This window comes from Netta rufina, assembly GCF_964035555.1.
Source record: "Netta rufina genome assembly, chromosome: 2".
NCBI classification, from domain to species: domain Eukaryota; kingdom Metazoa; phylum Chordata; class Aves; order Anseriformes; family Anatidae; genus Netta; species Netta rufina.
The window spans coordinates 51,863,442-51,878,406 of NC_140124.1; the positions used below are offsets into that span (position 1 = coordinate 51,863,442).

The window sequence follows — 14,965 nt, forward strand, 5'->3', positions numbered from 1 at the left end:
ATATTACTATTTGCTGTAGTAAAGAAAAGATTGCATAATGTCTCATCTCAAAGATTTCATTACAGATTTCTGATAGCTCCCAGTCCCTTTCTGCTTGTGTTAACAGGAAGGAAAAGAAAAGAATGGTAGTCCCTTAGGTTTTGTGACGTGCTCTTGTCTTGGTTATTTAATTTTTATTTTCATGCTTGCAGTTTTTGAAATAACTTTTGTGCTCTTTAAAACAGGTAAGGAAGCTCATTGGCAAAAGAGGTGATCCTTTTTATGAAGCACAAGAGAATCACAATTTAATTGGCGTGGCAAATGTGTTTTTGGAGTGCCTTTTCTATGATGTTAAGCTGCAGTATGCTGTGCCCATCATCAGCCAGCAGGGGGAGGTAATGTGAAATAGTGCCCTAACGTATAGCAGGGCTGTGCATCCATACCTGTGCATCCATACGTTCATTCATTCATTGGTAACATGATTTTTTGCAGGGCGACTTAGTAATATGCACCATGTTTTAATGAGCAAATGAGGCTTATTGACTTGTTTCCCAGTGAATAACTGCTTTGCAAATTGATATATGTTTTCTGTTTAAGTGTTTAAAGTTGCCCATCTACTAAAACGGCAGAATAAAATTCATAGTATCAATATTGGTAGCTGAGCAAAAAACCAGCATATTGAAGTTTTGATGCACAGTCATGATGCTGTGTGCCTTTTCTGTAGCATATGAATTAAAAAGCTCAGTAGTTCTGCATGCAAACAGTTCCTTTATGTTCCTTTCTCATCTTTTTTGTCATTCTTACTTTTCCTTTGATGGTTGTGAGCTGTTCAGTTCTAATGCTCAGTGCTAGCTGCCAGTTTCTGTGCACCTCCTGGAGTTAGATATCTCCTGTCTTAATGTCTTTAAATCCTTTCTGCGTAGGTTCTGAGTGTTTATCTTGCCTTAGGTTGCAGGACGGTTGCATGTTGAAGTAATGCGAGTCACTGGGTCTGTCCCAGAACGTGTAGTAGAAGGAGATGACTCATCTGAGAACTCCAGTGAGAGTGGGAGTCTGGAAGTCATGGATAACAATGGAGAAGTTATTCACAGAGCAAAAAAGCTCTCCTGCAGGGTAAGTGAGAACACATGATGGATTTAACAGTTTCAGACCTTTGTAACTATGTAGTTGGTCTGATGTAAAGTACTCAGCTATGTCAGCTATTGCTTGCTTTAAATTTTCTAAAGAGAAAAGGAGGAGAGGGAGACTACTCTTGGTTCCAGTTCAGTGTATGTCAGTCTAACTGGCTGTGGTTGCCTGTGACTGAATTAAGTAGCATTAGTTTCTGGTAAGCAGAGGTCTACTTCACAAATACTGACATTACAAGGACTGGCTTTCTTGGCAGACACAGAAGGGGAAACAGTTTTTCCAGATATCCACTTCCTGTGATTTGTTTGATTATCTAATGTAGTATCTATGGTTAGTGTCTGGATTTCATTTTTTCTGTGATTAAGAAGTGTTTTACTCAAGTGTATCAAACTCAAAGAAAACGTGTGTGGGTGGGCTAGTTAGATGCCTGTAACAGTTTTTCTTGCATCTGCATTTTTGTATATGCAAAATACAGATTTCCCAAGTTTGGACATCTTTAGAAAGCAATTGGAGTTATCTTTTAAAAATTCTTAGGTGTTGATAATTTTGGTTGAAAAGCTTCATTTTAAACAGTTTACAGTAGAGGAAATAACCATGAGAACATCTGTCTTATCTCCTCAGGTAAAAATAAAAGAAGCAACTGGACTGCCACCTAATCTCTCCAACTTTGTCTTCTGTCAATACACATTCTGGGACCAATGCGTGTCAACAGTAGCAGCACCAGTGGTAGATCCAGATGTGCCTTCACCTCAGAGCAAGGATGCTCATTATACAGTGACTTTCTCTCACTGTCAGGTAATTATTTTCTGCATGAAATAGTATTATCAGGAGGATGGTATGTTTGAGCTGAGCTGTTCAGAATTTAAGCCTTGTTTTCCCTGGGGGAAGAAGGAGGGAATCAAGTCATATAAATAATGACTTTTGACAATAGTTTAAATGCTATAATATTTCACTTCACCACCTCTTCAAAATGTAGCAAAAGGAAAACATTCTTGTCATTTGTGGTCTTGTAAGTCATCTTTAATATGCACAGGGGAAACTATAGTTTATAGAATGACATCTTGTTATATACCTGTTGGGTAAGCTAAGTGTCTTTAAAAATGGTAATGGAGCTGTGAGGTGGTTTCAGTGGAAATTTTCAAGCGTGATACACAGGATGCAGAAGCAGTAGTTGCTGAGATGATTTGTTTCACAACTCTTTTGACCAGAGTCAAGCTTTATCATCCAAACTGTATGGTTGAGCCATGCAAGTAAGTAATTGTTTGGTGTGTCCTTACAAACCAATTGAGGAGATGCAGTTATTTCATCTGATTAGATATCATAAGCTTGTCTCATTTCCAGGACTATGTGGTGAATGTCACAGAGGAGTTTTTGGAGTTCATTTCAGAAGGAGCTCTTGCTATCGAGGTGTGGGGTCACAGATGTACAGGCAACGGCACCTCTGTTTGGGAAGTTGATTCTCTTCATGCTAAAACAAGGACTCTGAGAGACAGGTAAAAATAAAATGCTTCTATCAGCTTTCCAAAGGCTTTCTAATACCTGTGGCTCACAAATCATACTTCGGTGAGGCAAGCATTAAGTTTTGTTGGTATACCTTTTTAGGTGGAATGAAGTAACACGAAGAATAGAAATGTGGATTTCCATACAAGAATTGAATGAGATGGGAGAGTATACTGCAGTTGAACTCCATCAGGCAAAGGATGTAAACACAGGGGGGATTTTCCAGCTTAGGCAGGTATGTCTTTTCGTGTTGTCTTATTCATACGTACATTGATTCTTAATGTTATTCTTAGTTTCTCTCTGTTTGTTTTTCTCTCCCTCTCTGCCTTTCTTTCTCTCTTGGCTGCCTTCCTGCTCAGGGTCATTCTCGCAGAGTTCAGGTGACAGTGAAACCTGTACAACATTCGGGAACGTTGCCTCTCATGGTAGAAGCAATTCTTTCAGTCTCCATAGGTGGTGTGACTGCCAGATCAACCAAATTGCAAAGGGGCTTGGACAGCTACCAGGTAAGACAGTTACTTTATCATGCACCGATTTATTTTGTTGATTTTGCTTTGCTGCTCTAGAACCCTGCCCAACAGAGTTCCAAAAGGGACCTTAGCTCACACACTGATACATGATAGGATAATTTTGTTGTTTTATATTTGTTTGAGTCTAATACATATATTTGATCATAGGGTGCTATATCTGCTTTTTTTTCATGCTTGTAAGTTAATGTATAACTGATAAAGAACCAAGTGTAATATTTAGGTATATGCAAGACAGCAGGTATATGGAAGTTGTTTTTACTTTTTGTGTGTAGAGGTGAAATTAATACGGGGTTACTAGTTTGGTTAGTTTCTGTCCCTTGTGGGACAGTGAAAATTAAGGCGAAAAGAATGAGGAAAAAAAAGAGATAGGAAAATGTCTTAGTGAGATACTAGTTATCTTTTCAAGCAGTTTACTTGATCACTGATTTACTGAATGCAAAAGGGCTGTTAAAGCTAGCAGAAAAAGGTCTTAAGAAGTATAAATGGCTTCTTGCTGCTACTAGATAAATTTGTATAAGAAATTAAGGATCCTTTTAACAGTGATAGCAAAGAACAAGTGGAACAGGTCACCCAGGAAAGAAAGGCACCTTCAGACATTCAGAACCACAAGTAATTCTAGCCATGAGTACAGATGAAACTATAAAGTGAAAATATTGATGATATGCTTGCTAAGCCCTTTTTCTGGCACTGTATTCTACGAACTCTGTTTTTTTACTAAATGTAACCGCTAAAATCGTGGCTGAGATGCTGTAGTCTGAAGAAAGATCTGATCCTACCTGTTAATAAGGCTTTGGTTATTTGAATGTTGTAATTTTAACATTATACAAATTTGTTTGTGGCAAGATGCTTTTGTACTTGTGGTTTGGGGTAATTCTTTGATTTTTCTGTTGAAAAAATGCATGTTCTTTTGTGTTTTACAAAATGTATTTTCTCCTACCAGAAGGAGGAGGAGGATGGTGGTGATATGGATAGTTACCAGGTATTGCTGCTGTTGCTGTCAATCCTGTGGCATGGGGCACAGCTAATGCTAATAGCCAGCAACTTTCCAATGAACAAGCATACTGGTGCAAGCAAAAGCAGCTTTGAAATATATGCTGTGCATTTAAGAGGCTACCTGGGCTATAAAACACTGCTATTTCAGTTTACCATGTGACTTTATACTCTTACAGTGTGCTCTTCTCTCTAGTACTCAGCAGTCAGCTCTCCTAACTGGCTACATGAATTGCTATGGAAATAAAAGCTTAGAAACTTGAATTTAAAATGGAAATAGTTTCCAGTGACTATCTTAGGGGAAAAACAAAACAAAACAAAACAAAGCCTGAAGGTACACAAGTTCTTGTCAACCAAATTATACAGCATTGGGCTGTTTTGCTTTGTTTTCTAAAGAAAACATCTTAACCTTTGAAGTTGTGCCGTTTTCTGAAACGCTAGTGGGAGAGAGAGTGGCGGATGCGAGTGTGGGGAATACAGAAGTTCAGTGAAACATTTTTTCTATTTTAAGCTCATCTACGTGAAAACAAACCAACAAACCTTGAGCCTGGCTCCTTGTGTGATAAGTAAATACAGGACAGTCACAGTTCAGAAAACTTAAAAGAAGAATCATTTAAAAAGATGGCAAGGGCCAGGATAAGAAATACCTAAAAATGTAAAGCACATTACAGATCTTACATTGAAGTCTTACTTCTAGTAGGCAGCTTTTAAGGAATTAAAACCAGTTAGGTGAGAATGCTGACATCCCATGAAATAATGGGTTAGGTTTTACAGCAAACTCAAAGATACCAGTTAGGTACTAACTTTTCGCGGGCTGTTTCTGCGCTTCCTGACAAATCACAGAGAAGAATGAACCAGATTTTCTGTGATACCACAAAGCATGATTGCATGATCGGTTTTGTTTGCATGAGAAATCTTTTAATTGCACTGATAGCAGCTGCTAGCAATGGAGTTTTGTGCAGGTTTGAGGGCATACTGACCTGTCTAATCTTCAGGAGAACCTGTGATCAACTGATGATACCTGTTTTTCCTATTCCATATGTGATTAAAAAGTTTGATTGCCACTTCTGTGGGTAATTAGTCTTTGGTGTATGATTCTGTTCAGCAACTGAGCTAGTCACATTTTCTTTTCCTCCTTTTGGAATATGAAACTTGAAAACAAATAAGCTTCCATTCATGGGTGATGAGGTACTTAATTAGTGTGCATGTTATTTGGGGAAAAAAGTTTTCTGCATCATGCAAGCTGTTTAATAGCGATTCTGATGAATGTCACAAACTTCCCTGCCATTTGATCTTAACTGCAAAGCTGAATAACTTCCATTTTTCTTCTCATGTTAGGAAGAAGACTTAAACTGTGTACGAGAAAGATGGTCTGATGCATTGATAAAACGCAGAGAATACTTAGATGAGCAGATTCAAAAGATCAGCAATAAGCAAGGTTCAAAACTTGAAATTTCTCTCATAAGTACTTTATTCCCTATATCATCAGAAATGTGTCTTATAATACTACCCTCTTTCACTGTAGAAAAATCTGAGGATGATATTGAACGAGAAGCCCGGCTGGTAGAGCAGTGGGTAGGGCTGACAGAAGAGAGGAATGCGGTGTTTGTTCCAGCACCAGGCAGCGGAATTCCCGGTGCCCCTGCAAATTGGTATGTTCAGAAAAAAACATTGGAGTTGTTCGTTTCTTTTACATGAACGTTGCAAACTACAACGTAAAATTCTCAAGATGTTTTATAGCTTTCTAGGTTTTCCTGTAATACCTCCAACTACATTGAGCTGGCATAATAAAAGGTCGGGTGCTTGTTTGAAAGTAATGAGTGTTTGCTTAGTTCCTTTACTACAAAAAGGAGTTTTGAGATAGCTGTCGCGGTTTGAACATTGCCTTTGAATTTAATACTATTTTACTTTTTTTTTTTTTTTAGTTCTGAGAAAGCTATCCTGTAGTTTGATTCCTTTCAAAAAAAAAAAAGGCTCAATTGCTCAAAAATTAATTGTAGAACACATCGTTTAATTGAGCTGGGGTGAGGAAGGAAGAAATTCACATTTAAAAGAAAATTTGAAAAGGAGCAGAAGAAACGTATCTCAGAACTTCTCTTTAATTTCATTTAAATATGTGTTTTAAGGCTGTTGAAACTGACTTTGAAAAGTTAAAAAGGTAACATATTAAATTTGTGAAAGTGTGGACAAGAAATAAAAGCTCTAATCAAGTGTACACTGATGTCTCTGATAATGCCTAATATCTCTTCTTCATTGGGTGAATGACGTAGTGATAATTTTTCCTCTCAAATTTAGGATTTTTTTTCCCGTACTCACTTGAAGTCTGCTGTGGTCACGTAGCTAGAAGTATATTTATTGGTATAAAGACTATGTCTTGCCAGGAGTTTGCTCTAAGTAACCATCAAAATGTTGATAGTCTTAGTCGTTGGTCACAGTTAATAGAGAACTTGCATGGAGAACTGTTTGCCCAGATTAGCTTAGGTTTGTATTTGCCTTCTGTATTGACAGCAGTTTTTGTTTCAGGATTCCACCTGCAGGAATGGAAACACATATACCTGTCCTTTTCCTTGATTTGAATGGTATGTTGTAACAACAGATTAAAAAAATAAAGAAAATAATAACGTTTAGTTTGGATCAGTAAATTGGTAGATGGAAGAGTGGATCTTAAATGTCTCAGAAGATATAAAAACGTCCTGGCAATGGCACTGTCTGGTATGGCTTGGAGAATGTACTTTCTTCTGATTCTATGCATTGCAATAGTTAAGTACAACTGTTTTAAAATTAAGATAATAATCAGGGATCATACAAGTAGAAGGATTGGTTATACAACAGAAAAATGCATAAAAGAGCAAGCTTAGTCTAAATGGAATGTCAGGCAGGAAAATCCTGTGTGTGTTTTGATGTATAAATCCACACGTCATTAAAGCACTGATAGAGAATCTTCCAACTCTTCCACTGACTTATCTGTAGAGGTTTAAACAGATGGCTTAATTAAGAGTGTGTTAGGAGCATAACGAGCATTTTGTTAGAGTATCTGAGTGTTCTCCCTTTGAAGACAATTAGTTTTACATGAGGGAAGACTATGGATTTATGTTCTTGGAGCACAGATACACTGTATGCAGCAAGAGACTGGAGTTAGCACTATATTTAAGGACTGTTTAGGAAGTCTATAATTATAAACTTGGACATAAAGTAGGGAAGGATCCACAAGCCTAGTCACATCCAGCACTTCAGTGGGCTACTAGGCTTGTTTATGTAGGCAGTACATCGATACCCACTTTAGACACTGCTTTTGAAAAATTATATATGCTCTTCTTTCTGTGCTCACAGGAAATGTTTTTGATTTTCATTGTAAGCAGAGGTGAGCAGATAGAAGACCAAGTAGGATATTTAAGCAGGGTTATGGATCATTGCACAACACTTTTTTTGTTCAGTTAAAAGCCTAAAGTTACCAGAACCACTGTTGTCAATCTTGATACATCAGAACTGATTTAACTAAGAGATTGGCTGTTTAGGCTGGCAGGTGTATAAATGAGGAACCGATTTATTCATGGCTGGGTAAATTCCTTTCCTGAATACCTAGAAATAGTTCTGAATTCTGTTTAGGTCGTGTGAGAACATGTTCAGAGGGAGTCTTGGCCCAGTTTTACCTCCCCACTTTTCCATGCTGCAGCCATCTTCAAAATAATGCATAGTAGTAAGATTAATCAGGATTAAATGTGTTATGAATATGGGTAGGATGTTGTTACAACTTTGTATTACAACTTTGCCTCTGTGTATTAATATCCTTTGGTGCAAAACTATTTCATTCTCTGCATGTTTGTTTTGTTAGCTGATGACCTCAGTGCCAACGAACAACTTATAGGTCCCCATGCATCAGGAGTTAACTCCATACTACCAAAGGAGCACGGGAGCCCCTTCTTTTATCTGCCGATCATAAAACACAGCGATGAAGAGGTGAATTGTTAGCAAGCCTCCTTCTTGACAACTGCAGCTTATATTAAAGTTTTCTTCTTATGTTTTATTTTCTCCTTGTATGTATTTAATCACTGTGATTATGCTTCTGTATTAGAAGTGCTGCCTTCAGTTTCTGGCCTGTTTGGGTAGGATTTAAGAGGGTTTAAGAGACTTGTTGGCTCTCCTGCCTTAATGCAGAGGTGGAAAGTCTTTGCTCTTGGCAAAAGTCTAATTCAGCTACCTAACTCACAATTCCTTTTTTTCTTCTTTCCTTGCCCCTTCATCATTCCTCTTGTAGGCTCCTAATTATTCAGAGAAAACTGCTTCCTTTACTATGCTGACGAGGCAAAGCTTAATGTTTTTTAAAAAAACTTTTTTCTTCGTAGTACACAATTTTTTAAATTCAAAAAAGAAAAGGGGAATTGTTGGAAATTAACGGTTCTGAGTACATTTTGGAGCTTAAACTGTATTTTTTTCTACTTTCTGTGCCATCTCAGACCAATGCTTAAGAGTCCCTTTGCACAATAAATGTCAAGCTGAGGTTCAGGAAGAGACGGGGGGATGGAAAAAGATGTTCTGCAGGATGGAACAGATTTATTCTGTATAGACCATTGTAACCTAATCTAATCCAGATGGAAATCTTGCCATTGAGCTCCATACATTTTTAGTACAGTTGCAATAGGATTTATTTTTCTTCCTCCAGTATTGCTTCTGTTCTCTCCTCTGCTTCCTTCTGGGTGAAAACTTCTTTTTGGGGTGGGGGATTGTGCTTCCTGATATATTCCTGATATATATTGTGTTTCCTGATATCTTAACACCTCTTTTGTGCTGCTTCTGATTGCATACTACGAAAGGGTGGGTTTAGTCCATTTTGTTCAATGGTACTTATTTTTCTTTCATAAAAGAATTGTTTTACTCAACATTAAATCATTGTAAATTATTTGTTAGATTGAGTCTTTGATTTTTCTTTCCTTTCTCCATTTGATTTGTCTGCATAGGTTTCAGCCACTGCTGCTTGGGATTCTTCTGTCCATGATTCAGTGTACCTGAACAGGGTCACTCCACAAAATGAGAGGATTTACTTAATAGTGAAGACTACTGTGCAGCTCAGTCATCCTGCTGCAATGGAACTGGTATTACGGAAAAGGATTGCAGCCAATATTTATAACAAGCAGGTAAGAAGTTTACATATTCTTTTATTACTAATTTTGTTTGGTATCCCTAATTTTATGAATGTGTTTTCTTAGCTGCCTGCTTCATTTTGCATGTCTCCTATTCTTATTAAAAACAAATGAAAAACAGATTAGCATAGATTGCAGTGATGCTGTGCACTTCTAGCATAGCCTTTTGACCTGTCAATATTTCAAACTGATCTGTTTCAAAGTGTAACAGGCACTACTTTTGCAACAACAGCAAAGAAAGTGGTTTAACCCTCTTGGTTGTATACTTGAAATGTTCTTTGATTTTGAGGAGTTTGCAGTAGCTTGTCTAATATAGGGTTACTGTAGCCCACTCTGTTCCTGACGGCATCTTTGGGGCATTTAGATGTTCGGTGTGAACACAACATATCTTTTTCATTTCTTCATTATTTTCTCCGCTAATTACAAACTAGGCTTGTTTCCCTGCACTGCCCAAATGTATATTTTTTCTACCCACTTTTACATGGTGATCTCAAATAGGGTGTTTTCATGGGCAGCAAGAGTGGTTGCTGTTCCCCTTCCTTTGCTGCTTCATGGGTTTAGACAGCAAGATGTTCTCTAAAATCATGTTCATTTTTGTTTCCCAGACAATTAGGTCCAAGAGTGTATCTCAGAATTGCTTTGGATGTTGCAATAGGAGGGAGATGTAGGGGTGGGACACAAAACACCCATTGTATTACTAAGCAACTTACTAAACAGCTGAATTCTGTTTTTATTATTATTATTATTATTATTATTATTATTATGTTTGCTTTTTGGGCTTTTTTTTGTGTGTGTTTTGTTTTGTATGTAGCATGTTTTCCTTTGTTAGTTTCATTTGTCTCAGATGCCTTATTAGATGAAAGTTAAGTTTACAGTTAGTGATGTAAGGGCTAACTAGTCTAACAATGCAGCACACTTAAGTTTGTGACTACAATAGTGAAAACTGTGGCTGCTCATCCAGTTGTGGCTAGAGATCAGACCTATGCTTTGCTATAGCGAAAAGAATTTTCTGCTTATTTAACAGGTGGCTGACAAAGTGAGAAGTGTTGGTGTCCACACAGTACAGACTTCTTACAGCCACAGTTCCTCAGTTACGAGTTATTACACAAGGATAGAGCTTCAGTGCAAAACAGGAGTAAACTGTTTGAACTTGACAGCATTTTGTGCTGACTACAAGGCTTTAAAAAGTACTCTAAGGATTGTGAATGCTGAAAAGGAACTTGCTTAATTATTGTCCTGGAGAGTGTGCTTTTGTGGTAAAATAAATTTTTGCATTGCAACCTTTTTTTCTTAGAACATCATAAATAATTATTATCAAAACAATAACTGAGAATTACTTTGTTTCTAGAGTTTTACCCAGAGCCTGAAAAGGAGAATATCCTTGAAAAATATATATTATGCCTGTGGAGTGACCTATGAAATTGTATCCAATATACCAAAGGTAAATTACACTGTGTTTCTCTGGCAAATTCACTGAAAGTAGCAGAATAACTATTGTAGTAGGTGGCACTGATTGCAAAGTAAATGGCCTACTTTGTTGATATGAGGCAACTTGCCAAAGTACGTATCCTGCTGTTCAGTGATGAGGTTGTTTTTACCTTAAACAGTAGAAAACTGTGGGGATTTTATTTTCTCTTTTACTGTGTAAACTGAGTTCTTGTAGTAGAGCTATTTTTGAAATTGTATTAGCTGCTTCAGGGAGAATTAAGAGGCTACTTGGAGGGATATTCAGGTCACTATAGCTAGGAAAATCAGTTCAACAGGAACATAAACTATATATTTTACATCAAAAACTTGTACAAATTGGAAATGTGCTCTAACATAGATTGTAAAGGTAACCTGGACAAAAGAAAGTAAATAGTTTCGTCACCATGTAATTGTCACTTTCGTGTGGTATTACTTTCACTTTAAACTCTAGGGAAATCACATAGACTGTATAAGGTTTGGTAAGGAATTTGCATTTGCTTGCCTAGGACGTTGTCATTAGTCAATCTGTAACACAGGAGATTTCAGGTTAGATACGTGTTATTCGTAAGTACATAGACTACAAGAAATGTGCAAAATTTCTCCTAAGCATGGCCTCTTCTTCATTCAGCATCATTTAACGTGTGTGTTGAAAAGTCCTGGGTTATTGATTATAATTAGGATTGCTAATTAAGTTAAGGCTTACTGATTCAAATTAAAATTTGTGGATCATGATGCTCTAAATAAGTGAATCAGCACATTAAAAACAATAGGCTTTAATTTGAAAAACTTAAATAGCGTAACTTGCAATTTAGGCTACAGAAGAAATTGAGGATCGTGAGACCTTAGCACTGATGGCTGCAAGGAGCGAGAACGAGGGCACATCTGATGGTGAAACTTACATTGAGAAATATACACGTGGTGTGCTGCAAGTGGAGAACATTTTGAGCCTCGAACGACTCAGACAGGTAAGGAAAAGACATTTCTTGCACCTTTTGAACTGAATTATTACAGTCCAAGTAGAGATGATGGGTGGTTTTGTTCTATAAGTATTAAGTGTTGCTTGGTGGTGTTTTGTTTGTTTGTTTGTTTGTTTTTAAGAGAGAAAACATTGGACAGGTAAATGTGAGTTACTTCTGTGAAATACGTAGTCCCAGCAATGGTAACTGTAGCTGGCAGTGGGGAAGCTGATCAGGGAAAGGCCAAAGAATGAATTTCAGATACAAATTTTGGTGGTTGTGTCTGCAAATTAAGATTTGTGAATGCAAGCTCTGTTTCCTGTCATTAGGCACACTGAAAAAAAGCTGCTGGCTGAATTGCAGGGCCCAGAGGGTGGTGATCAGTGGTGCAGTGTCTAGCTGGAGGCCAGTAACTGGCAGTGTGCCACAAGGGTCAGTCCTGGGCCCAGTGCAGTTTATCAGTCTCCATTAATGATCTGTATGGAGCGTTCCCTCAGCAAGTTTCCAGATGACATGAACTCAGGGGAGCTCTGGATACACCAGAGGGTTGTGCTGCCACCCAGAGGGACCTTGACACGGTGGAGAGGTGGGCTGACAGGAACCTCATGAAGCTCAGCAAGTGCAAAGTCCTGCGTTCAAACTGAAACACAGGAGGTGTTTCCTGATGTTTCCTGCCTGAACATCAGGAAACAATGCTTTACTGTATGGGTGACTGAGCCATGGAAAAAGTTGTGGAGTTTCCCTCCTTGGAGATACTCAGACGTCATTTGGACATGGTGCTGGGCACGCAGCTCTAGGTGGCCCTGCTTAGCAGGGAAGTTGGCCCAGATAACCTCCAGAAGTCCCTTCCAACCTCAACCACCCTGAGATTCTGTGATTCTGTTGTGTTTGATTGTTCCTCTGATACCAGCACTATTTTAATACGATCTTTTCTTCTACACAGGCAGTCACAGTCAAAGAGGCACTCTCCACCAAAGCGAGAAACATCCGCAGAAGCATGAGCACTCCAAATGTCCACAATGTAAGGACCCTTTCTCCTCTGTTAAATTAGTACGGATTGAGTGGTGTCTGTGTGCTGGTGTAATACGTGCAGAATGTGATACAGTAATGATTATTCTGAGCTAGGACTAGCCAACCTGTGGAAAAGTTTTTGTGAATGAAAGAGTCAGTCATTTAATAGGAATCCCTGCGCACAGCTTTGCATCCTGGAAGAGAGGAAGGTTGACAGGGAGGTGGGAGGTTTGGTCAGAACTCTTCCAGTTTTGGAAGTAGTTGAGAATGATGGCTGCAGTGAATCAGATTACTTTTTTTTACTTTTGTATCAAAGTCTCTTTATTTTTTTTGTAGCATAAGGGATCATTTCCATTTTGTGTGCATTTTATGCATTCTCCTCTTACCTACTCATATACAGCACGAATGTAGCTGTCCTTATAAGTAATCTTATCTGAAAAGAGAGAACATGGAAGTTGTCAGGACTAAATGATCATGTCTCCTTAAGACATATTTTGTAAACGAAAGAGATGCATTTTGTCATTCTGTCTGTTGCTGTATTGTAGGTATCCTGTAGCCGACTGGATCTTTCTGCCTGTGATGAAGATGATAAGGTATGTAAATGTGAAATTCACTAAAAGAAGTGGTGCACATTCTCAGATTTTTTTCCTCTTCAAAGCAAGATGTATTTAAGATTTTTTTTTTTAAAGGGAAACAGTGTTTCCCTAAAGTATGTTTACATAATATATCTAGAAAATGCTAATTACATCTTACTTGAATTAGATGTAATTATCTTTTGTTGTTCTCTGCTCTTCATATTAGAATGATAGAAATTGAGATTTAAGAAATGTTAAATGAAGATGGAGCAAAACTTAATTTATTTTCAATGGAAAGTTAATCAGATTATGAACAATTCATCTATGCGAGGCAGAAAATTGTCTTGAAATCAGAAACTTTATATTCCCAAGTATTAAAAAAAAAAACACAACAAAACTACTTTTGAGTTTAATTTCTCCATGTTTTCCTGTATCAGCATGCATATTTATGTATTTTTGTTTCTTAGGGTTGGTCTGAAAGTCACCTAGATATATCTGACTGTTCTTCCAGTTACCAAGATGTATCATGCTATGGTACTTTACCCAGAGATTCACCTCGCAAGAGCAAAGATGGCAGTGGTGAGACTGAAGTATAATAACTACGTAATAACTATGTTTGTGATTCTTTTTCATTACTGCACTAAAGTAAAAATTAAATATCTGTGCTGTTAATTTATCAGTTCACTTCTATTAAATGCTTTCTCCAGCTTCCTGCTTTAGCAGCTAAACATAATCTAGAAATAGGGGAGAAAGGGAAAAATGCATGAGGACATTCAGGAAAGGATAGGAAATTGGGGGTGTCCAAAAAAAAAATAATAATAAAGGAAGACAGACAAGCCAGATGTGGATCAAAACAGAAGGAGGAGAATAAAGGAGGAGCTGCTATTAGTCTATGAATTTGAAAATGAAGAGAGGCTTCTGTCAAAGCAGGAAGGGCTCTTTTTCATTTTTTTGCATGATTTTGGATATTTACTCTTCCATGTCAGCTGTCACAGATGCCTTATTTTCGTTAGGTCAACTTGTAGCCTGTTCTTCTTGAGCAGCTGATGTAGGTAGAGACACTGTAGGTAGGTAGCAGCAAAGCAGGGTCAGAAAGTTCATTCGTTGCTTCCTTGCTATAATTTCGTTTTTAATCATCCCAGTTGTGAGGATTACTGGCGTGGTTCCAGTGCAGAATTAGTTTCTGTGTCAGGGATGATTCCCACTTCTTATGACTGAGATGAAAAGGGAAAAACTGGAGCCTCAGAGTAGAAGGGGTAGATAATGCTGTTCTCTGCTTTCCTTCTATTCCTAGGTTCCTCAGAGGAACAGAATCTCCCTTTCTAGAGCTCAGCGCTATCTCATGCTTGGAGCAGTGGCTGAATACTAAAATATTGCCATTCTTCGTGTAGCCATCAAATTGCCAAATGCACGGCTTAGCCTTCCATTATTTTGTGTTACACTCTTGCAGTCAAGATATGAAAAACTGAAATGCAATACTTCTGCTTTTCTCCTAGGTGCTGTGTCAGAGAATTCCCATGCTTTAATGGCCAGCCCTTTTAAAGCGTTTTCTCCTCAGCCACCAAAGTTTTTCAAACCCTTAATGCCAGTGAAAGAGGAACATAAAAGGAAGACCCCACTGGAAAGCCGACCTCTGCTTAGTCAAGAGGTAATCTTTGAAAACTACCTTGCTCTAAGTGAAGATCAATTCA

The 14,965-nt window shown here is 37.9% G+C and overlaps 1 protein-coding gene across 4 annotated transcripts in view; it reads left to right on the plus strand.

Annotated features, from left to right (window-relative positions):
* Positions 1-14,965, plus strand: part of KIF13A (kinesin family member 13A) — a 115,655-nt gene that overhangs the window by 91,816 nt on the left and 8,874 nt on the right. For all 4 annotated transcript variants that reach the window (XM_084281729.1, XM_084281727.1, XM_084281726.1 and 1 more), the window contains 18 exons: positions 225-374; positions 928-1,092; positions 1,729-1,902; positions 2,449-2,600; positions 2,710-2,842; positions 2,967-3,113; positions 4,078-4,116; positions 5,466-5,565; positions 5,653-5,779; positions 6,651-6,706; positions 7,960-8,084; positions 9,083-9,259; positions 10,614-10,706; positions 11,545-11,697; positions 12,632-12,709; positions 13,245-13,292; positions 13,742-13,853; positions 14,771-14,922. In XM_084281729.1, coding sequence (XP_084137855.1) covers positions 225-374; positions 928-1,092; positions 1,729-1,902; positions 2,449-2,600; positions 2,710-2,842; positions 2,967-3,113; positions 4,078-4,116; positions 5,466-5,565; positions 5,653-5,779; positions 6,651-6,706; positions 7,960-8,084; positions 9,083-9,259; positions 10,614-10,706; positions 11,545-11,697; positions 12,632-12,709; positions 13,245-13,292; positions 13,742-13,853; positions 14,771-14,922 — 2,181 coding nt within the window. The remainder of the gene's footprint in view (positions 1-224; positions 375-927; positions 1,093-1,728; positions 1,903-2,448; positions 2,601-2,709; positions 2,843-2,966; positions 3,114-4,077; positions 4,117-5,465; positions 5,566-5,652; positions 5,780-6,650; positions 6,707-7,959; positions 8,085-9,082; positions 9,260-10,613; positions 10,707-11,544; positions 11,698-12,631; positions 12,710-13,244; positions 13,293-13,741; positions 13,854-14,770; positions 14,923-14,965) is intronic.